The sequence below is a fragment of the Phytophthora ramorum genome, assembly GCF_020800215.1.
Source record: "Phytophthora ramorum isolate Pr-102 chromosome Unknown Phyram_PR-102_s0003, whole genome shotgun sequence".
Classification (NCBI taxonomy): Eukaryota; Oomycota; class Peronosporomycetes; order Peronosporales; family Peronosporaceae; genus Phytophthora; species Phytophthora ramorum.
The window spans coordinates 4,780,792-4,802,492 of NW_027150649.1; the positions used below are offsets into that span (position 1 = coordinate 4,780,792).

Genomic DNA, 21,701 nt, shown 5'->3' on the forward strand with positions numbered 1-21,701 from the left:
ATGGCAGCTCTGCCTGTATGTATAACGCCCTTGGTGCTTCACGTGAAGAAGGCGGACAAAGAACAACGTACGTAGGGAGGTTAAGGCACCAGCATAATCTACATCTTCTTACCTGGAAGTGTCTTGTCTTGGTAACGTTGAGGTAGAAGCTTGTATTACAGGTAAGGCTTGTTTTGGGGCGACAGCTACAGCTTTTAGCTCTGCAGCTGGTCCCTCTCTCTCTCCTTGCAGTTTACCCGTTTGGGGAGGAGCGCACTGGATGGTCTTCCTCTCTGGTACACGGTCGGTCATCTCGACGTTACCAGTCATTGGCTTCGGTTGTGGATTCTTGTCGACGGTCAAAGATGGGTTCAAACCGGGGACCGCACGGGCTCATAGACTGGGGACTTGACCACGTCGAGGGCCACGCCATCCACCGGCGACAAGATGAGAGCCTCGCACTTGGTGTCCACGACGTCGTCCTGCGCCTCCACGCGGCCGCTGTGTCGGAACTTGACGCACAGCGCCACTTGGACGGCGCTTAGCGCCACGCCCAAGGCGTTGGGGCTCAGCACGAACATGTCGTCGGCCAGGATGCCGTAGAGCACCCAGAGCGAGCCGTTCACGAGGTTGACGCAGCACATGGTGGCCGGGAGCGAGGCCGCCGACTTGGTGCGCAGGACGAGTGTCATGGTCTGCAGGGGCGACGCGTAGAGGCACACGTTGATGGCCACGGCCACGTAGCCCACGATCTTCTCCTGGACGTCGGCCGCGAGCGAGATGACGTCCGTCCTGCAGAGCACCACAAAGAGCAGCACGAGAGCGACCCACAGGGCGACGGCCGCCCCCGTCTTGTGCAGCGAGGCGCGGTCGGAGCTCCAGCGGTAGAAGACCACGGAAAAGCCCAGCGACGTGACTGCGCCGAGCGCGTTGATGGACATGACGGGGAAGTAGGTTTCGTTGAGGAAGCCGTAGACGGCCCACGTGTAGCAGTTGACGCCGAGCATGAGCACGGGCAGGATGCGGACTTCGCCCGTGGACTTCTGCGCGCGGATCCGCCGGAAGTCCGGGGAGGGCGAGAAGAGCAGGACGATGGTCGTGACGGTGGCCGCGATGTTGACGACGTCGAGCGCCAGCATCGTGGCGGCGGCTGCGAGGAAGGACGCGGAAAATGCTCTGAGGCTGCAGCAGGACGGCGATCACTTGCTGCAGCCTCGAAGCGACGTCGCCGAGTATCGCGAGCGGGCCAGGGCCAGTGGTTCGCTCATCTCTCTGGCGACTCTCCTCGGCTCGTGACGCTACTATCGCCTACAGCGCTGGCTGCAGGCGGCAACGGCCTTCGCTGTCTCGCCAGCTTCCCGATTGGCCTGGCTGGGGCCCGGACATCAGTCGTGCGTGGAGGGTGACGCGAGCATCGGTGAAACCATCTCCGTCGAGCAAACTTTGGCGCGTGAGTGACGTTGGCGTCTGGGACGATGAGGACAGCCGGAAGCGGTTGAGTGTGCTTGCGAGACTCGACTGTACATGTATCGCTTGAAGTTGAGTCGCGACAACGCGATACACGTGCAGGAGCAGGTCGTCGATGTGCTTCGGATTCACCCTTCAGCTTAGTCACGTCTTCGGGCCCCTGCGCACTTGCACTCGGCGTCCGGAAGGTGGCGAGCTGGTAGATTTTTCAGCCAAGGGCGCAACTCCTGAGTCCAATTGTGCAACCGGCGACTCTGACCAGCATCTCGTCTAGTCGTCTGCGGTCTTGAACTTGGACTGGTACGAGGCCAAGAGGTTGACGCAGGACGGAATCTCTCGTTTGGTGTTACTAGGCTGCCTGCTCTTCTCTCGAGAACTGGTCCAAGCCAACTCACGCGGATGTGACCTTGACGCCGTAGCTCTGGGCCAGCAGCGGCCTGGCTTCCCCGCGCACGAGCGGCGTGAGGGAGGTCGCCTGCGGGAGGAACTCGGGTCCTTGCATGGCCATCTTGATGCTCAGCTCGTCGGCCTTGGACGCGGACGTGAGGACCGGCAGCGGCCGCGCGCGCTCGTGTCCCAGTTCCGTCTCGGGCGGCGGCGGGTACGCGACGTAGAGCGCCACCTGCAGGATGCTCAGCATGGTGCCTAGCGCGTTGGGGGCAAGCACGAACATGTCGCGCTGGGCGATGGCCAGCGTGGACCAGAGCGCGCCCGACACGAGGTTGGCCACGCATAGCGCGATGGGCAGCGAGGCCGCCGACTTGGAGCGGACGACCTGGCCCATGGTCTCCAGCGGAGACGCGAACAGGCAGAGGTTGGCCGTTACGCACACGAAGCCGAGCGTGGCGGCCACGTCGGCTGGCTGCTGGCCAGTGGCGCCGTACACGCCGACAACGGCGTAGGCGGTGGCCAGCAACAGGGCCGAGCCGGCGCCGAGCCAGAGCTGACGCGCGTACTGCCGTTGCTGCTCGTCGCTCCAGCGGATGTAAACGGCTGAGAAAACGAGGCTCGCGACGACTCCGAAGGCGTTGACCACCACGAGCGGGAAGATGCTGTCTGCCACGCAGCCGTAGACGCTCCACATGAAGGCGTTGCAGAAGAGCATGACCACAGGCAGCAGCGAGACATCCCCCGGCGAGCGGCGGCGATGGATGCGGCGGAACTCTGGCCACGGAGACACGTACAGCACCACGGACGAGCACGTGGCCAGCACACGCAGCAGGTCGAAGGCCAGCGTCATGGCGGACGGAAGATGCAGGAATGGCCAGGAGGACGGATTCGTCCGACGTCGTCCAGCCGTTACATTTGTAACGGACCGCTGCATATCCCTCAGAGGACCGTAGCGGAGCATTCCTAAAATGTTGGCATATTATAACACCAAAACATATGCGTTTCACTATGTACCGGTACACTTCTGGCCAAATTGATCCGGCCCTCACACACTTTTGCGCGCAACTCAATGGGAAAAACCTGAGTGCGTGTTTGGCATTGCAGGCAAGGTGACGTACAACGTCAACGACATGCAGCAGATGTTACCCCGCCCGGAAACATTTCTTTGATGACGAGTAGGCCGAAAGTGGACCTTTGACAGAGGATGCAGGAGAGCAAAACACAGCTTTCAATCTCGCATAGTTGTTCACTTGGCGGGTTGCTTCACCTTGAAACCGCGATCTCTTGAAAATAATTTCGCCGTTGCCAGCCGAAATAGCTAGTCGATCCGAAAAAATGTTTTCACTGCGCGTGCTTCGTTCCAGCCTTGCACTGGAGCTTGGCTCTGGTTGTCATCATCCATCGCTATATCATGTGTGCCTGTCCGCAGCGAAATTTTGCATTACCAACACCACTTCAGCCACGATTCGACCACCCGAAGATAACTTCCACCCCCGCCTTTCACATCTTTGTGTTCGGCTTGCACGGTCTCATGCGCTCGACTGGCTGCGGTGGTGTGTACACGGGATCAGCATCGATGCGACCGTGCATCCGTTTCGGGAAGTGAAAGCATCGCTTTCTAATCCAGACAAACAAAACTTGACTGCAGCCAGGTGAATGCTTTCCATCCCTCAAGCATGCAAGCATCGGAACGGGACGGTGCAGTACGCCAAGTTGTCCGCTGATCACATCGTCTCAACGCGTCCAAAAGCGTTGCGAGGTAATTCAGCCTCCAGGGAAAGCCATCAGAGCCGAAGCAGGTTGACCACCAACAAGCCTGCACACCTCCTCTCTCTCGGAGCACTTCCCATCCCGACTGCGAATAGCCAACTGCTGCACAGCCCGCAGACGGACAGCTAAATGCTCGCCCTCTCCATCGTCAATGTCCTCGCGACGATGTCGGCTGTAGCGCTGTGTCTGTCTCCATATCCAGACTTCCGACGGATTCACGCACAGAAAAACACTGGCGAGGTCCGCATTTTGCCTGTTCTCATGCTCTGCTGCAACTGTATGCTGTGGGGGCTCTACGGCTTCATCAGCGGCAGCTACTTCCCCGTCATGTCCATCAACATTTTCGGCACCATCACGACAGTCACCTTCTCCTCGATTTTCTACCGCTGGTCAACAGATCGACCCACGTTGAACAAGATGGCGGCGTGTACTGGCCTGGGGCTTCTGGTAGTGGTAACTTTCACAGTTCTCGCCAAGTCAGCAGCCATCCCGGTATCGACGTCTCAGTTGCAGGAAATCCTCGGCTATTGTGCAGTTGCAGTGAATATCTGCCTGTACGCAGCCCCACTGCAGACCATGAAGCTGGTGATCCGTACGAAATCGTCGGCTTCGCTACCGATGACAATGTGCGTCGTCAATCTCTTCAACGGAGCGTTGTGGTGCATCTACGCGATCCTCAGCCACGATATGTTCGTGTTGACCCCCAACTCGCTGGGCGTGGCAATGTGCGTCGTCCAAGTGAGCTTGGGGATGAAGTACCGGCCCAAGAAGCAAGAGATCGACGAGGCGGACATGATCGAGGTGGTCGCAGAGGTGCAGACGCCCGAAATGGTCCAAGATATCGTCAAGATGGACCCTCTTTCGAGAGCCAAGAGCGAGATGGTACTAGCGGCCACTACTTGCGCTGACGCTGTGGCCATCGAGTTCGCGCGCTCCAAATCCTACAGAGCCGTAGCAACGCCCCAAACAGCTTAGAGCTGCCATTGTAATAGACTTACCACGAACCGCATTTCATCTTACGCGCTGCCGTTAGACGAGAGATCTCAGTCGTCCATGATTAAAAACGTTCGTTTTGTCCAGGATGGCTGCTTCATTGCCACTCACAGCGTGCGATAAGAACCTGGTGTGTGTTCGTTCCTGAATTTGGCTGTCGTCTTCGTCCACGACCCACCACTGCATCCGAACGGCAAACGCAGATCAGGAAAAGTTTCGCTGGTCAACGGAATCTTGCCATGGCCAAAATAAGCATGCCGTATATTTCGAGCTTCGTCTTACCTCGGCGTCTGGGCCATCCTTCGCTTTGATCGGAATGCAGTCCTCGTCATTTCCAGTATTGCTGGCTGTCCGACACAACTCTTGCCAACTCTCTGGCTCTACATTGACGACAACTCAAGTCTCGACTTTGCTGCAAGATGGCAGCCATCCTCGGTGCACTGCGAGTGCTCACGACCGTCGCAGCTCTCATGGTGGGGATCTCGCCGCTGCCGGATTTCTGGCGGATCCACAAGACGCACTCTACCGGCGAAGTGTCGATCCTGCCGATCACGCTGCTCTTCTGCAACAGCTTCATGTGGGCAATCTACGGCTACTCGACCAACAACATCTTCCCCGTCTTGATCTGCAACATGTACGGGATGGCTACGTCCATCGTCTTCAGCTCCATTTACTACCGCTGGAGCGCCGACCGACCGTCCATCCACACGCTCTGGACCCGTGCAGCGTGCGTTCTCGCAGCCGGCACTCTTTACTTGATCCTCGGGAGCTACGGGGCGACGAACCAGACCCACGATCAAGTGGCCTCCACATTCGGCTTCATCGCTGTGACCATCAACATCGCGTTGTATGCGTCGCCGCTCGCGGGCATGAAGAAGGTGATTCAGACCAAGGACGCGTCCTCGTTGCCCATTGCTATCAGCGTCGTTTTCCTCGGAAACGCCGCTCTATGGGTGATCTACGCCATCACCGTCGGCGACGTGTTCGTGATGGTGCCAAACTTGCTTGGTATGCTCCTCTGCTCGGCTCAGGTGGCGCTGTACATCAAGTATCGCCCGACTCGCTGCGAGACTGCAGACGAGTCGACTCATTTCACGAAAAGCAAGCTGTCGGAAGGACCGCAAACGTTCAGGGACCACCTTGTGCGCTGGTTCAAGAACCCGCTGGACTACGAACTTCTGAGTGCGCCGGTGGCCCCTCTTCCGAGATAACTTTGTCGTACTGATCACTGAACAAGCTTTCGCCATCACGCGAGCTTTTGGGCATATTTACCGCTATCCACTATGACTAATAAAAAAAACTAGAATGCACGATTCGACTGCCTGTCGGACATCGCAGCGAGGCGAGCTTTTTTCGGCGTCCAAGAATGAAGTGCATGTAGACAGCAGTTCACTTGCCTTCTGCTCTGCATTTGATGTCCGAGCCAGCTTCTCTGTTGCTGCTTCAACCACGCTGAATTAGATCACGAGTAGATGAGCGTTAGTCATCGAGAACGGATGGCGCGGCAGCAGGAAGCCGACCTTGTTTGTGTGTTCGCCCCACTCCCGCTTGAAGCAGTTTGGGATTAAAGCCGCGGGCTAAACGCTTTAGTGGATTGCCGAAGACACGGACTTCTAGGCTGCGGTGGACTTGTGCACATATTTGCGGCTTTCAGACTTGGCAACCGATTCATAGAGATGGCTGTGCGCTTCGAGCCATTCGTTTGTGATTAACCGAGCGAGTTGAAGTGCTCGGCGCAAAGGCGGCGCAGAGTTGCAGTATGGTCGGTCGAAGCCGCTTGACCGATGCTCCGGCAACCAGCTCGCGTGCCTTCCCGTCTTCTGGTGCAAACGGGCATAGCCTAACGAAGATCAAATGAATCGTGTGCAGTCGTTGGCTTGCGAGACCCTCGTGCGGTTCGCCGCACTTCCGACCGGAGTGTCTTTTACTTCACTTGTGAACGTACCACAGACTCGCTACGAAGGGTGCTGCGCCTACTCAGTGCAGCCATGTCGACGCTCCTGCTCGTGCTCCGCGTGCTCACCACCACTACCGCTATACTGGTGGGCATCGCCCCGCTCCCCGATTTCTGGCGCATCCACAAGAACCGCCACACGGGCGAAGTCTCGGTCCTGCCGGTCGTCATGCTGTTCGCAAACTGCTACATGTGGGTTCTGTACTCGTACCTGGTGAACAACATCTTCCCGCTCTTCGCGGTGACTGTCTTCGGCATCACCACGTCGAGCGTCTTCATCTCCATCTACTTCCGCTGGACGAAGGACCGACTGTACGTCGTTAAGGTCTGCGCCATCGCATTTGCCTTGCTAGCGACCAGCACGCTCTACTACATCATTGCTACGAACGGCGTCACCGATCAGTCGGAGGCGGCCGTAGAGAAGACGCTCGGATTCATCGCCATCGCCTTCAATTTGGTGCTCTACGCCTCGCCGCTGGAAACGATGAAGAGGGTGGTGCAGACCAAGAATGCGTCGTCGATGCCCATTTCGATCAGTGGCGTCTTCCTCGTGAACGCCGTGCTATGGGTCATCTTCGCCGTGGTGGTGGACGACATGTTTGTGCTCGTCCCGAACGCGATCGGGACTTTACTTTGCGGCATCCAAGTGGTGCTATATCTCGTCTACCGTCCAGGACGTGTTGGGGCGCCGACGCAGCACGAGGGTTCGCCCGATGCCGCCAAAGGCGAGCACTCAGCCGACGTACGCGATGACGTCTCCATTCCTGTAGAGATGAGCCTCGAGTACGAGGCTCTGAGCTCGCCCGCGACGGCCGCGCTCCCAAAGTGAACAAGTAGATCATAGACAGAGTGGATTAATCCTAGTAAATACATCTCGATTGCACAGATAGCATCGACCTGCTGCCCATGAACTCTTGCTCGCGCCATGCAGGCGCCCGGTGCTACACTTGTGTTCAACCGCCTCCACGCATCAAAAAGCGCGACAGCAACTGCAACCACGCGAGCAACTTCGACATGCGGCGCGAATGCATCGGCGGCGTCTTCGACTCGCTCCAAATGCGGCACTAGCCGCCAGCCCTGCGCTGGAGATTCATCCGTTACGCTCGCCACGTACTTGCCCAACTGTCGACTGGTGGGAAATTTCGCGACTGTAGATACCTTCCTCTCCTCGCCAGCAAAGCCTGCAACGAGTCTCTCCTTGCAAAGCACCGTCTCTGCCTTACCAAAGTCTCCATTGCTCGACGCATCGCGGCTGCCGAAAACCGTTGCCTGGTCCCGATTTGCTCAGTTTCGATCTCGCCGTCGCCTTCCCACGCCACTTCCTGCCCGCCATGACGGTCCTGCTCGAGTCCCTGCGGGTGCTCACCACGTGCTCGTCCGTGCTGCTCAACGTATCGCCGTGGCCGGAATTCGCGCGCATCAATCGCCAGCGCACGCCGGGTCCTCTCACGGTGCTGCCGGTCGTCATGCTCTTCTGCAACTCGTTCCTCTGGACCATGTACGGCTTCCTCGTGGGGCAGCTCTTCCCGCTGTTCGCCACGTGCTCCATGGGCCAATGCACGTGCGCGGGCTTCATCGCCGTCTACTACCGGTGGAGTCCGGACCGACCAGCGGTGCGGCGCCTCCTGGTCAAGGCAGGCTCCGTCATGGCGCTCTGCATGCTCTACGTGATCGTGGGCGTCCACGGGCTCACGAACCAGTCGCGAGAGCAGGTAGTCACCACCTTGGCGCTCATGTGCATCTCGGTTAACATTTGCCTCTACGCGTCGCCTCTGGACACGATGAAACGGGTGGTGCAGACCAAGTCCGCAGCGTCGCTGCCGATCTCGCTGTGCATGGTGAACCTCATCAACGGACTGCTGTGGGTGGCCTTCGGCGTCACAGAAGAAGACTACTACGTGCTCACGCCCAATGCCATCGGGTCCGTGCTCAGCGCCGCGCAGGTGGCGCTCTATTTTACCTACTGCAACACCGACGAGTCTCGTCAAGAGGAGGCGCAGATCCAGGCGGCGGCGGCTGCGCTGGAAAACGCCACCAAGGTCATGGGTTCTGCGGGCTCGTACGGCAGCCTCAACTCGTTCGTCCCGCACACGTACCACTCGGTCGTCGACGTGCACGAGAAGAACCCACTGCCGGTGGCTGCTGCCAACTAGATAAAGATAATGATCAAAATGGACGCTTCATTGTTTGTCAGCCGCTAGACTACGAATTGATAATGGTTACTTGCCTAGACACAAACTCGTGCTCGAGTCCCACGAGCACGACAAGAACATAGCGTTACAGAAGAACTTGCTCTCGAACCTGCTGCAGAACGGGTTGCTGGCGGAAGTGGACGTCGGCGTAGGAGTTGGAGTTGCAGGGGTTGCAGGGGTTGGCGCCAATGTCGGAGCTGTCGTCGCAGGGGACGCTGTAGTCACTGCCGGAGTCTTTGTGGCTGGCGCATCAGTTGTGTCAGGAAGCGAAGTCACCGGGCATGGTGTCGTCACAGCAGGCATCGAGGTAGGCGCGTCGGTCGTGTCGGGAAGCGCAGTCACCGGACAAGGAGTGGTCGTCACTGGAGCCGTGGTGTCCGGCAGGGAGGTCACAGGGCAAGGCGTCGTTACTGCCGGAGCCGTGGTGTCCGGCAGGGAGGTCACAGGGCAAGGAGTGGTCGTCGCCGGAGCCGTGGTATCCGGAAGCGAAGTCACCGGACAAGGAGTGGTCGTCACTGGAGCCGTGGTGTCCGGCAGGGAGGTCACAGGGCAAGGCGTCGTTACTGCCGGAGCCGTGGTGTCCGGCAGGGAGGTCACAGGGCAAGGCGTCGTTACTGCCGGAGCCGTGGTGTCCGGAAGAGAAGTCACCGGACAAGGAGTGGTCGTCGCCGGAGCCGTGGTGTCCGGAAGCGAAGTCACCGGACAAGGAGTGGTCGTCGCCGGAGCCGTGGTGTCCGGCAGGGAGGTCACAGGGCAAGGCGTCGTTACTGCCGGAGCCGTGGTGTCCGGAAGTGAAGTCACCGGACAAGGAGTGGTCGTCGCCGGAGCCGTGGTGTCCGGCAGGGAGGTCACAGGGCAAGGCGTCGTTACTGCCGGAGCCGTGGTGTCCGGAAGTGAAGTCACCGGACAAGGAGTGGTCGTCGCCGGAGCCGTGGTGTCCGGAAGTGAAGTCACCGGACAAGGAGTGGTCGTCGCCGGAGCCGTGGTGTCCGGCAGGGAGGTCACGGGACAAGGAGTGGTCGTCGCAGGAGCCGTGGTGTCCGGCAGGGAGGTCACCGGACAAGGAGTGGTCGTCACTGGAGCCGTGGTGTCCGGCAGGGAGGTCACAGGGCAAGGCGTCGTTACTGCCGGAGCCGTGGTGTCCGGCAGGGAGGTCACAGGGCAAGGCGTCGTTACTGCCGGAGCCGTGGTGTCCGGAAGAGAAGTCACCGGACAAGGAGTGGTCGTCGCCGGAGCCGTGGTGTCCGGCAGGGAGGTCACCGGACAAGGAGTGGTCGTCGCTGGAGCCGTGGTGTCCGGCAGGGAGGTCACAGGGCAAGGAGTGGTCGTCGCCGGAGCCGTGGTATCCGGAAGCGAAGTCACCGGACAAGGAGTGGTCGTCGCCGGAGCCGTGGTGTCCGGCAGGGAGGTCACAGGGCAAGGCGTCGTTACTGCCGGAGCCGTGGTGTCCGGAAGTGAAGTCACCGGACAAGGAGTGGTCGTCGCCGGAGCCGTGGTGTCCGGCAGGGAGGTCACCGGACAAGGAGTGGTCGTCGCCGGAGCCGTGTTGTCCGGAAGAGAAGTCACCGGACAAGGAGTGGTCGTCGCCGGAGCCGTGGTGTCCGGCAGGGAGGTCACAGGGCACGGCGTCGTTGCAACCGGCGTCGGGATAGGCGCGTCGGTCGTGTCGGGAAGCGAAGTCACCGGGCATGGCGTCGTAGACGAAGGCGTCGAGGTAGGTGCGTCGGTCGTGTCGGGAAGCGAAGTCACCGGGCATGGCGTCGTAGACGAAGGCGTCGAGGTAGGTGCGTCGGTCGTGTCGGGAAGCGAAGTCACCGGGCAAGGAGTCGTCGCTGACCTCTCCGAAGCGCCTGTATCCGGCAACGACGTCACCGGGCATGGCGTCGTCACAGCAGGTGTCGAGGTAGGCGCGTCGGTCGTGTCGGGAAGCGAAGTCACCGGGCATGGCGTCGTCGCAACTGGCGTCGATGTCGTGGGAGCGTCCGTACTGTCAGGGAGCGAAGTGACTGGGCACGGTGTGGCAGCCGTAGTCGACGTAGGGGCGTCAGTGGTGTCCGGCAAAGAAGTCACAGGGCACGGGGTCGTTGACGTGGTTGAAGCAGGAGCATCGGTCGTTTCCGGGAGTGAGGTAACAGGGCACGGCGTCGTGGTCGCAGTGTCCGGTAACGAGGTCACCGGGCATGGCGTAGCCGTCGATTCCGTTGATCCGGCCGTAGATGCCACCGTGTCGGGGAGCGAAGTTACCGGGCAAGGAGTCGTCGCTGACCTCTCCGAAGCACCTGTATCCGGCAACGACGTCACTGGGCATGGCGTCGTGGTTTCCGTGTCTGGAAGCGACGTGACCGGGCAAGGCGTTGTCGTCTCGGTGTCCGGCAGGGATGTCACTGGACACGGAGTCGTCGTCTCGGTGTCCGGGAGCGACGTAACAGGGCACGGCGTCGTGGCTTCAGCGTCAGGGAGTGAGGTGACCGGGCAAGGAGTACTGGTCTCTGTGTCCGGAAGAGAAGTCACTGGGCAAGGAGTACTGGTCTCTGTGTCCGGGAGCGACGTAACAGGGCATGGAGTCGTCGTCTCGGTGTCCGGCAGGGAAGTCACCGGACACGGAGTCGTCGTCTCCGTGTCAGGGAGCGACGTAACAGGACACGGGGTCGTCGTCTCGTTCGTGTCGGGCAGGCTGGTGACCGGGCATGGGGTGGTCGCGTTGGTGTCCGGCAGACTCGTCACGGGACACGGTGTCGAAGAGCTACCGGTGCAGCCCACGGACGGGAACACGCAGCCCCACGTGTCGCCGTTCACGATGGTGCACTCGGCGTCCTCTTGCGCTGTGCACTGCGATCCGTCATACGACGGCAGGTATGAGTGGCAGTCGGCCGTGGCCACGTCGCCCTTGAGCGGGCAGGAGGTGCCGGCAGGGGCGCTGCCTGCTCCTGAGCAAATGGCGCCGCGTGAGTCCGCGATCGTGTAGGTGGCGTCCCTACATACCGAGACGTCTGTGTCGGCCGAGGCGACGGCCGCAACGGCCAATGCCGCGGCCAGGAGCGTCCTGCTCACCTTCATCCGGTACCTGTCAAGCTGTCGGTCCAAGCTCTCTCCGACGGAGGAAAATGGGAAGTGTCCTCTGCAATAGGCAACCCCGATGGCAGACGCCGTGCAGCACTGCACTGCGTTGCCGCGCCCCAAGCACGCTCCATGGCGGATACAGCGGATCCATGCTGGTCCAGGTGAAGTTCGCCTGAATTGGTCGATCTCTTCAACAGAGACCAGGCGGGCCGGCTTCAGGGGTGCAGAGGCGCTGCGAGCGCCGAAGCAGACGCGGACGGCGGCGCTGCTCAGCGCGGCGAGATCAGGTTGAGACAGGTGTGAGTGACGGCTTCACGGGGCAACTCTCCTGACAGGCCTGCATTGCTGCGATCGCTCGGAATCTCTCGCAATGCAATGGCGGCGCTGTCGTAGCGAGCGAAATGCATGAGACGACGGGTAATACACCGCAACTCGCTCGCTCTCGTTAACTATCTCTCTCAACTGTACACAGCATTCCTCGTGGCATCAGTGCTCCCTATGGCATCCCCTGCATCGATGAGCTTGTCGCCGCTGTCGGGTGCGCTTCGAACAGAAAGAAGCGGGCGGCGGCATTGCAATTGTGCCGGAAATGGCGCCTGCGATTGTCTGCTACACCGGCAATCTCCGCATGTCACTCACAGTGGATCAACGCGAGGATACCGAGTGGGACTTTGCTCAGTCAGCGATGAGTCATGCGGCAAGACAAAACAAACAAGTAATCCCCCGCCCCCACCACCATGAGTGTAAGTCGAGAATGGAAAACTGCACGGATTCAATTTCCGGAGTTACTAAATGAAAGTCCAACAATCATAGCTCCCAAGCCAGCGCTCCGGCCCGAGCGCTAGCCAATGCTATGGATACATGTACCTCACTGGGACTGCTGCTGATCCTGGTCAGGCAGCGACGTCACGGGGCACGGAGTGGTGGTGGCGGGGGTCGTCGTTGTGTCAGGCAGCGAGGTCACAGGGCAAGGCGTAGTGGCTGCCGGGGTACTCGTCGGGGCATCCGTGCTGTCCGGAAGAGAGGTCACCGGGCATGGCGTCGTCACAGCAGGCGTCGAAGTAGGCGCGTCGGTCGTGTCGGGAAGCGAAGTCACCGGGCATGGCGTCGTAGACGAAGGCGTCGAGGTAGGCGCGTCGGTCGTGTCGGGAAGCGAAGTCACCGGGCATGGCGTCGTAGACGAAGGCGTCGAGGTAGGCGCGTCGGTCGTGTCGGGAAGCGAAGTCACCGGGCATGGCGTCGTAGACGAAGGCGTCGAGGTAGGTGCGTCGGTCGTGTCGGGAAGCGAAGTCACCGGGCATGGCGTCGTAGACGAAGGCGTCGAGGTAGGTGCGTCGGTCGTGTCGGGAAGCGAAGTCACCGGGCAAGGAGTCGTCGCTGACCTCTCCGAAGCGCCTGTATCCGGCAACGACGTCACCGGGCATGGCGTCGTCACAGCAGGTGTCGAGGTAGGCGCGTCGGTCGTGTCGGGAAGCGAAGTCACCGGGCATGGCGTCGTCGCAACTGGCGTCGATGTCGTGGGAGCGTCCGTACTGTCAGGGAGCGAAGTGACTGGGCACGGTGTGGCAGCCGTAGTCGACGTAGGGGCGTCAGTGGTGTCCGGCAAAGAAGTCACAGGGCACGGGGTCGTTGACGTGGTTGAAGCAGGAGCATCGGTCGTTTCCGGGAGTGAGGTAACAGGGCACGGCGTCGTGGTCGCAGTGTCCGGTAACGAGGTCACCGGGCATGGCGTAGCCGTCGATTCCGTTGATCCGGCCGTAGATGCCACCGTGTCGGGGAGCGAAGTTACCGGGCAAGGAGTCGTCGCTGACCTCTCCGAAGCACCTGTATCCGGCAACGACGTCACTGGGCATGGCGTCGTGGTTTCCGTGTCTGGAAGCGACGTGACCGGGCAAGGCGTTGTCGTCTCGGTGTCCGGCAGGGATGTCACTGGACACGGAGTCGTCGTCTCGGTGTCCGGGAGCGACGTAACAGGGCACGGCGTCGTGGCTTCAGCGTCAGGGAGTGAGGTGACCGGGCAAGGAGTACTGGTCTCTGTGTCCGGAAGAGAAGTCACTGGGCAAGGAGTACTGGTCTCTGTGTCCGGGAGCGACGTAACAGGGCATGGAGTCGTCGTCTCGGTGTCCGGCAGGGAAGTCACCGGACACGGAGTCGTCGTCTCCGTGTCAGGGAGCGACGTAACAGGACACGGGGTCGTCGTCTCGTTCGTGTCGGGCAGGCTGGTGACCGGGCATGGGGTGGTCGCGTTGGTGTCCGGCAGACTCGTCACGGGACACGGTGTCGAAGAGCTACCGGTGCAGCCCACGGACGGGAACACGCAGCCCCACGTGTCGCCGTTCACGATGGTGCACTCGGCGTCCTCTTGCGCTGTGCACTGCGATCCGTCATACGACGGCAGGTATGAGTGGCAGTCGGCCGTGGCCGCGTCGCCCTTGAGCGGGCAGGAGGTGCCGGCAGGGGCGCTGCCTGCTCCTGAGCAAATGGCGCCGCGCGAGTCCGCGATCGTGTAGGTAGCGTCTCTGCAGACGGAGACGTCCGTGTCGGCCGAGGCCGCCACGACGGCCAGCGCTGCGGCCAGGAGCGTCCTGGTGGTGGCAACGACCTTCATGGGGTGTAGAAGCTGTGGGTTTGGTACAGGAGTCTGCGATTTCCTGTGAGCGCAACGCCGGAGAATTGGGAAGTGCCCTGCAGGATAGAGGCAAAGGCAGGCGATGGTCAAAGCACGGGATTCACTCACACAGTTGCAGTTGCTACGAAAAGGACATGTGGCAGGATGACTCGCTCTCAGTATGGGAAGTGCGTGCGGAGACCGTCTTTATCGTCCGCTTGGGCAGATTCCTGTGACAAAAGGCGAGTGAATCCGTGCGTAACTCGAGCGCTCAGCAGTTTCTGCGCGGCGCTGATCACCTCGGAGGTGACCTCGGCCGGATGAACGCGTCGGTCACTTCGCTCGGCCGTGCCCCAGCACTCGGCCATGCGATCGGTCGGGAGCGGAGTCTGCCCCATGAGATCGATCGCTCCGGCGCTCAAACTTTGAGTGCCGAGTTCGTGAGAGGTAGGCATCTATTGTAGCGCAGTCTTTGCCCGGGGCCTGGAGCGAGGATGATCGAGATGAAAAGGCTCGCTCCTGTTTCGGTGAGCTCCTGCTTGCCGCCACCTTCGTGCGAGAATGCCAGCTGAAAAAATGGTTTGATTCAAGCAGGGCAGGGCTGGCTCGCAATTGTTGAATAAGAGGATTTGCTGGGTATTGGACTCCTCACCTCGCTCGCCCGAGCAGCGTCCGCTCAAGTTCATCGCAGTCCGCTTCTAACGCCAAGCTGGTATTGTAGTGATGTAAATGTGCATGTGGTCTCGCCTTGACGTTACATCTTCGAAAGCCCAAGAGACACACACGCAGCATGGCGAGGCAACTGTACTGCTGGTTGGTGTTAGTGCACGCTATCGCTGCTACCAGCCTCGTCCGCATTCCATTGGAAAGCGAGGACCACCTGAGCTTCACTGGAGCTGTGCACGTGGGCTCACCGCCCCAACGCGCACGCGTAGTCTTCGACACGGGCTCCAGCGATGCGTGGGTGACCAGCGCCTTCGCTTTTGCTGTCAGTGGGCTATCAGCTGGAGAGACCATCACGATCGGCTACGGTGGCGGCCTCGTGGCAGGACTGGCGGGTCGGGCAGACCTACGACTACTTGGGTCGGACGAGAACGAATTGCTCCTTCATGACGTGCACGTCGGCTGCGTCGACGACCAGACGTCAGTGCTCCTAGGGGTAGACGCTCAGGGCGTCGTCGGCTTCGGAATGGAAACGTTGGCGCAGATCCACAGCAACTCGAGCTTTCTTGGAACGTTGGCTAGTCCCGTGGCTTTCTCGCTCTACATCAGCAGCTCGTCTGGGGCACAGCCATCATCACAACTCTCGTTTGGAGGCGACGACCCAGCACTGACGAGCCCCAGCACAAAGTGGTTCACCTTTCCCGTTGCCTCGAACGACGCGCTTCGAGGCGCGCATCCTTCTTCTTCATCAACCAAAGGCACCTTTGGCTTCTGGGCGCTGCCAGTCCAGAGTGTGTCCTTTGACAAGATACTGCTGCCAAGTGGGGGCCCAGACAAGCACCACATCATCGCTCTGTTCGACTCTGGGACATCCATGCTGCTACTGCCTCCGCGCGTCTTCGATTCTGTTGTCCAGGCGCTTGTCGTACGGTTCGGCACGCGTTTTCTGCCTCCAACCAAGCACCAATCGCTCCCAGCTTGCCGACTTTGCCGCGTCAATGAGTTTCCACCACTTGCTGTTGAATTCTTGCTGGACGATGGCCACAGTCCAGACGCCAAGAGTCAACGCTTCGTACTGCAGGGCAGCGACTACGTTCGCTGTGACCAGCACCGCCGCGAATGCACCGCAATGATCGACTTCATTCACCCTTCCGAACTCAGTAGTGACGTTGACGTCGTGGTTCTTGGCACAGTCTTCTTCCGAGCGTATTACGCGCGCTTCGACTACACCCACAAGCAGGTGGGGCTCGCGTGCACCGTAGACGATAACGGCGTATGTCCTGGTGGTGTCCAGCCGGCATTAGACTATCGTGGCCGACCGTACGAGTCATTCGAAGACAGGAGACAGTCAAGTCCAAGTTTTGTCGGACTCTGCGCTGCAGCTACCGCGCTCGCCTTGCTCGCCGGTCTTCAGATGGTGCTGTAGCTCTCCACAAAACCTACACTGTCCCATTGAGCAGCAAAAAACGACACTCAGTTCACAAAGATATTCGTTAGTATATGTATTTCTCCACGCGGCAACTCACTTCAAACGTGCACTCGCTCCAGACCACCAGCTAGCCTAGCGAGGTTCCGCTTGCTGTGGCTCCGGTGGGCGCAACGTTGGCCGTGGGGGCATCCTTCACCCAGATTCGCAAGGTATCCAGCTCGTCTGGAGCTCCTTCTCCACGCATAGCAGGAGTCCCAGGACCGAGAGTTCCGTGTTGAGCACCTGCAGACGGCTCCCACTCCGTTTTGAGCTCAATGTCCGGCCGATAGCGCGTCAGAAGCTCGCGCAGTAGCCGCGCGAACTCGCTGCGGACAGTCGGGGGGATATGGGCGATCTCCAGCGCCCGTGCACGCAAATCCGTCGTGCGGCCGCACTGCAGCAGGTCAGCGATCCACGTGAGGCAGAAGCTAAACTTCTTCAGATTGGCCTTGCAGATACCGACGCGCAGCAGATGCAGCAGCTCCGTCTCGCTCGCAAGGCGTGGGCACTTCCGCACGACGATAGCCTCGACACGCGCAAACAAGGCGTCCTCGTGCTCCTTGCCGTGCAAGCCTTGGCCATAGCACTTGTCGCACAGCTCGTACTCTTCACCTGCCAGTAGACGGCACGTCCGACACACCCACTTGACGCCTGAGAGCGGCCCGCGTCCACAGCCATCGCAAATCGATTCATCCTCGTCGCCAGCAGCATCGGAGCCAGCCGTCAATGGCACAGGCGACGCATGCGACGAGGAGCTTGTTGTCGAGTTGGACCCCATCGATTGCAGGGACTTGTGCCGACTCAGTCGGTCAAAGACGCTTCCCACGATCTTCTTGATCTTGCCGTCCTTGCCCTCTTTCTCGCGTGGAGGCATCGGTATGGCCTCGCCATCCGAACCCAAAGGGAGCACCCCCATCGACGACGGAGACTGCGCTGGAGACGGCAATGCGCCCATAGTCATTGTATGTGTGCGGGTCGTCTCCACTGCGAAGGTCGGGCCTGTGCGCTTGGGGGTCAGCGTGTAGCGACGCGAGGCCTTGTCCTGCGCCTTGTCCCCGAGTTTATCCAGCGGCGGGATGACTGCCCGCGCCGCAGTGGAGCCGCTGTGAGGGCGAGAGACGAACATGGCCTTGGTCGCGTGCAGCTCGCGTGGTCCATGGGGCACGGAACTTCGTCCAGCTCCACGTCGATCCAGCTCCACCCAGTCGAACAAGTGCGGGGCCTCGCTCTCCTCTACCTCTGGTAGGTCCACTGCAACTGACACCTCTCCACCAGCATCGACTGATACAACACCGGACGGCGACTTGTCCGCTGCTGTTGCTGTGTCGCCTTCTGCAGCCTCCACCACGACTCGAAAGTCCATCGTCTGCTTGCGATACGTGCGACTGAAGCACTGCAGTTGCTGTGCGCCGTCCACCGCGTCCACCAGCGCCGGCAGCAGATGCAGCAGCAGGACGCGACTGAGCTCCTCGGACACGTCGGCGAACACGAGGTCCCCCAGGTCCCCACCTCTTTCTTGTCCACTCTGCTCGATGGCCGCCAGCAGCGGCTGCAGCTTGTTCCTGTCCGCCTGCGAGAGCTTCTCGAGCTTGGACGAGGCTTGGGCCAGCGCTTTGGCTCGGGAGGTCGTCCCGGGCTTGCACTTCCACGGTGTCCACTTGGCGTCCTCCAATCTGTCCACCTGGCCTATCTCCCCGCTCGTGGCGTGCTGGGCGTTCACCTGCTGCAGCCAGCGGTCCTTCCACTGGGCCACGGCACCTTCCAGCTCCTCCAGACGCCGCTGCATCACGCGGAACTGCTGGTCCTTCAGCTGGATGTAGTTCTCCTTGAGGCACAGGTCGCGGCTCAGCGCGCTGTTCTCCTGCTGCAACGTCCCCAGCTGCGACTGCAGCGCCGCCAAGTTATGCTGCAGCGTCGCCGTCGCCAGCATTTCGCTTCGTACAAATAAGGTGTTCACTTGAATTCACTAAAGCATACCACGACCCCTCTAATTCGATCTACTGCAGCCATATCGGGTTTGACGGAATCTGTTGCGATAGCAACAAAAGGTTCGATCAGCAGACCACCAAGCACCGATGACCGACGCTGCCGCGCCTCCCGCCGCGGCCCTGACGGCGGACGTGCCGCCGAACCAGTCGCTGTATCTAAACAACCTGAACGACAAGATCAAGGCCGACCGCATGAAGGCCACGCTCTACGCGACGCTGTCGCAGCACGGCAAGATCCTCGAGATCGTCATGGGCCGCGCGCGGCGGCTGCGCGGCCAGGCGTGGGTCACGTTCGATGACGTCCCGAGCGCTTCAAACGCGCTGCGTGCCGTGGGAGGCTCCGTGCTGTTCGACAAGCCCGTGGTGGCGCACTTCGCCAAGGAGAAGGCCGACGTCATCGCGCGCCGCGAAGGCTCGTTCGTGCCCCGCGAGAAGCGCAAGCGCGAGCCCAAGCCGGCAGCACCGCAGCAGCAGCAGACGAACAAGAAGCAGGCGGGAGAGAATAGCAGCGTCGCCGCGCGGCCACCGCCGGCGCAGAACGTGCCCAACAAGATTTTGTTCCTCCAGGACCTGCCTGAGTCTTGCAACAAGGAGATGCTGAGTGTGCTGTTCAAGCAGTACCAAGGCTTCAAGGTGCGGTGGCCTGCTTGTTGTTGCGCTTAATTCTACGTTCTGACTGTGTGTGTGTTGTGTCTATTAGGAGGTGCGCATGGTGCCGGGCAAGAAGGGGCTGGCGTTTGTCGAGTTCGGCGACGAGGCGCAGGCCGCCATCGCGCTGCAAGGCCTCTTTGGCTTCAAGCTCACGCCCACGGACGCGCTCAAGGTCTCCTTCGCCAAGAAGTAGCGTAGCAACTGGCGGGCGAGACAGAGTAGCAGCCATTTCTTGCCACAACGAAGAGCAATACAGCATTCTCCGTTGCCAGGGCATTTTCCTGTGGCGTCCGTCAGACTTGCTTTTTGTATGGGATATCCGCGAGCCAAATCCGATTGGCTCACAATAGCATTCGCAGTCAAGCAGCAAGGCAGCACCTTCCCCTCAAACGATGGCGACGACCGCGACCGGCCTGGAGGCGCGCGACATGGCGCTGGCCAAGAACTCGCCGCAGCAGCTGGCCGACCACCAGCGCGTGACGCAGGGCAAGGTGCGCACGCGCTTCCCACCCGAGCCCAACGGCTACCTGCACGTGGGCCACGCCAAGTCGATGAACATGAACTTCTTCGAGGCCTTCGAGAAGCTGGGCGTAGCTCCGGACCAGCGCGAGACGTACTTCCGCTACGATGACACGAACCCCGAGGCCGAGAGCAACGAGTACATCGACGCCATCGCCAACAACGTGCACTGGTTGGGCTACACGCCCACCAAGGTCACGTACAGCAGCCAGTACTTCCAGGAGCTGTACGATCTGGCGCTCAAGCTCATCCGCAAGGGCCGCGCCTACGTGTGCCACCAGAGCAAGGCCGAGATCGAGGCCTCGCGCATCGTGCTGCAGCAGTTCCACGCCACGCCCGGCGCAAAGGACGAGAAGGACGTGTCCGAGGCCGGCAAGTCGCCCTTCCGCTCGCGCTCAGTCGCCGAAAATCTGGCCGAGTTCGAGAAGATGCGACTCGGCCTGTATGGCGAAGGTGAGGCGTGTCTGCGCATGAAGATGAACCTCGGCAGTCCCAACCCCAACATGTGGGACCACGTGGCCTACCGCATCAAGTTCGTGGCGCACCCGCACATCGGCGACAAGTGGTGCATCTACCCCACGTACGACTACACGCACTGCATCGTGGACGCGCTGGAGCACATCGACTACTCCATCTGCACGCTCGAGTTCGAGACGCGTCGCGAGTCGTACTACTGGCTGCTGCATGAGCTGGACCTGTTCAAGCCCAACGTCTACGAGTTCGCGCGGCTGTCCATGACGTACACGGTGCTGAGCAAGCGCAAACTGCTCAAGCTCGTGACGTCCAAGACGGTGCGTGGCTGGGACGACCCGCGCATGGGCACGCTCAACGGCCTCCGTCGGCGCGGCTTCACGCCCGAGATCATCAAGCAGTTCTGCAAGGAGATCGGTGTCACGCGCGTGCAATCGACGATCCAGATCGAGCGGCTATACTCGGTGGCGCGCAACACCCTGGGCGAGTCCTCAAAGCGTGTGATGGCTGTGCTCGACCCCGTGGAGCTCGTCATCGAGAACTTTGGCGACGCGCCCGACAAGAGCGCGCTGGCACTGCGGGTACCAGACTATCCGCAGGATGTGGACCGCGACGGCGGCAATGCGTACCACCAGGTGCAGCTCACACAGAAGCTGTTCCTCGACCGCAGCGACGTGCACGCGGTGGACTCCAAGGACTTTTACGGCGTGGCGCCGAACAAGCAGGTGCGTCTGAAATACGCCTTCCCGTTCACGTGCACGAAGCTAGAGACGGACGCCAGCGGGCGTGTGACGAAGGTGCTGGGCCAGATGGACTGGACGAACGCCGCCAAGCCCAAGGGCGTGCTCTCGTGGGTGCCCGCGAACAGCCCGAAGGTGGAGGTGCGCGTGTACTCGCATCTCTTCACGGTGCCGGAGCTGCCGAGCGACGTGAAGGACTGGGAGTCGTTCGTGGACTCGAAGAACTCGGAGCGCGTGTACGCGTCGGCGCGCGTGGACGCCGAGTCGTTCGCCAAGAACCTGGGCTCGATCGTGCAGTTCGAGCGCATCGGCTACTTTGTGCTGGACCAGGACTCGACCAAGGACAAGAAGGTGCTGAACCAGATCGTGGCGCTGCGCGAGGGCGGCGGCGAGACGGCCAGCGGAGCAGCAGGTGCGTCGGGTGCGAACGCCAGCCGCAAGGACGCGCAGATGCAGCAACTGGCGCTCAAGCTGGAGAAGATGAAGCTGTCACCGGCCGACATGTTCAAGAAGCAGCCGGAGCTGTACGCGCAGTTCGACGCCGAGGGGCTGCCCACACACAGCGCGGCCGGCGAGGAGCTGACCAAGAACCAGCGCAAGAAGCTCAAGAAGGAGCAGGACAAGCAGAAGAAGCTGCACGACGCCTACCTGGCCAAGGAGAAGGCGTAGACAGCAAGTAACGTTAGTAGGGGATGATAAAGCTGTCAATGATGACGTCGCCTGCCACGTCGCGTTTTTCTTGTGGTTTACTCAGACTCAGATCGGAATCAGGTCAGGTCCCGCCATTC

General features: G+C 60.7%; 9 protein-coding genes across 10 annotated transcripts; 5 read left to right on the forward strand and 4 right to left on the reverse strand.

Annotated features, from left to right (window-relative positions):
* Nucleotides 1–350: 350 nt before the first annotated feature.
* Nucleotides 351–2,086, reverse strand: KRP23_4543 (Bidirectional sugar transporter SWEET14; the record flags this gene model as incomplete). Its single annotated transcript, XM_067889512.1, has 2 exons — nucleotides 351–771; nucleotides 1,842–2,086. The coding sequence occupies 2 exons, from the start codon at nucleotides 2,084–2,086 to the stop codon at nucleotides 351–353; spliced, it is 666 nt and encodes a 221-aa protein (XP_067748667.1).
* A 1,937-nt stretch (nucleotides 2,087–4,023) lies between these two features.
* KRP23_4544 (Bidirectional sugar transporter SWEET17) lies at nucleotides 4,024–4,581 on the forward strand (the record flags this gene model as incomplete). Its single annotated transcript, XM_067889513.1, has 1 exon — nucleotides 4,024–4,581. One exon carries the CDS (start codon nucleotides 4,024–4,026, stop codon nucleotides 4,579–4,581), a length of 558 nt encoding a protein of 185 aa, XP_067748668.1.
* A 3,807-nt stretch (nucleotides 4,582–8,388) lies between these two features.
* KRP23_4545 (uncharacterized protein) lies at nucleotides 8,389–8,706 on the forward strand (the record flags this gene model as incomplete). The annotated part of the gene is made up of 1 exon (XM_067889515.1): nucleotides 8,389–8,706. The coding sequence occupies one exon, from the start codon at nucleotides 8,389–8,391 to the stop codon at nucleotides 8,704–8,706; it is 318 nt and encodes a 105-aa protein (XP_067748669.1).
* Nucleotides 8,707–9,004: 298 nt separating this feature from the next.
* Nucleotides 9,005–11,802, reverse strand: KRP23_4546 (the record flags this gene model as incomplete). 2 transcript variants are annotated; one of them, XM_067889516.1, is made up of 2 exons in its annotated part: nucleotides 9,005–10,732; nucleotides 10,816–11,802. In XM_067889516.1, the coding sequence occupies 2 exons, from the start codon at nucleotides 11,800–11,802 to the stop codon at nucleotides 9,005–9,007; spliced, it is 2,715 nt and encodes a 904-aa protein (XP_067748670.1). The 2 variants fall into 2 exon arrangements, with proteins under 2 accessions (XP_067748670.1, XP_067748671.1); XM_067889517.1 differs by having other exon boundaries at nucleotides 9,918–9,920; nucleotides 10,006–11,802.
* Nucleotides 11,803–12,673: 871 nt separating this feature from the next.
* KRP23_4547 (Mucin-1) lies at nucleotides 12,674–14,413 on the reverse strand (the record flags this gene model as incomplete). The annotated part of the gene is made up of 1 exon (XM_067889518.1): nucleotides 12,674–14,413. One exon carries the CDS (start codon nucleotides 14,411–14,413, stop codon nucleotides 12,674–12,676), a length of 1,740 nt encoding a protein of 579 aa, XP_067748672.1.
* Nucleotides 14,414–15,203: 790 nt separating this feature from the next.
* Nucleotides 15,204–16,502, forward strand: KRP23_4548 (Pepsin A; the record flags this gene model as incomplete). The annotated part of the gene is made up of 1 exon (XM_067889519.1): nucleotides 15,204–16,502. One exon carries the CDS (start codon nucleotides 15,204–15,206, stop codon nucleotides 16,500–16,502), a length of 1,299 nt encoding a protein of 432 aa, XP_067748673.1.
* A 130-nt stretch (nucleotides 16,503–16,632) lies between these two features.
* On the reverse strand, nucleotides 16,633–18,474 carry KRP23_4549 (uncharacterized protein; the record flags this gene model as incomplete). Its single annotated transcript, XM_067889520.1, has 1 exon — nucleotides 16,633–18,474. The coding sequence occupies one exon, from the start codon at nucleotides 18,472–18,474 to the stop codon at nucleotides 16,633–16,635; it is 1,842 nt and encodes a 613-aa protein (XP_067748674.1).
* A 145-nt stretch (nucleotides 18,475–18,619) lies between these two features.
* On the forward strand, nucleotides 18,620–19,376 carry KRP23_4550 (U2 small nuclear ribonucleoprotein B''; the record flags this gene model as incomplete). Its single annotated transcript, XM_067889521.1, has 2 exons — nucleotides 18,620–19,165; nucleotides 19,233–19,376. The coding sequence occupies 2 exons, from the start codon at nucleotides 18,620–18,622 to the stop codon at nucleotides 19,374–19,376; spliced, it is 690 nt and encodes a 229-aa protein (XP_067748675.1).
* Nucleotides 19,377–19,575: 199 nt separating this feature from the next.
* KRP23_4551 (putative glutamine--tRNA ligase) lies at nucleotides 19,576–21,582 on the forward strand (the record flags this gene model as incomplete). The annotated part of the gene is made up of 1 exon (XM_067889522.1): nucleotides 19,576–21,582. One exon carries the CDS (start codon nucleotides 19,576–19,578, stop codon nucleotides 21,580–21,582), a length of 2,007 nt encoding a protein of 668 aa, XP_067748676.1.
* Nucleotides 21,583–21,701: the final 119 nt, after the last annotated feature.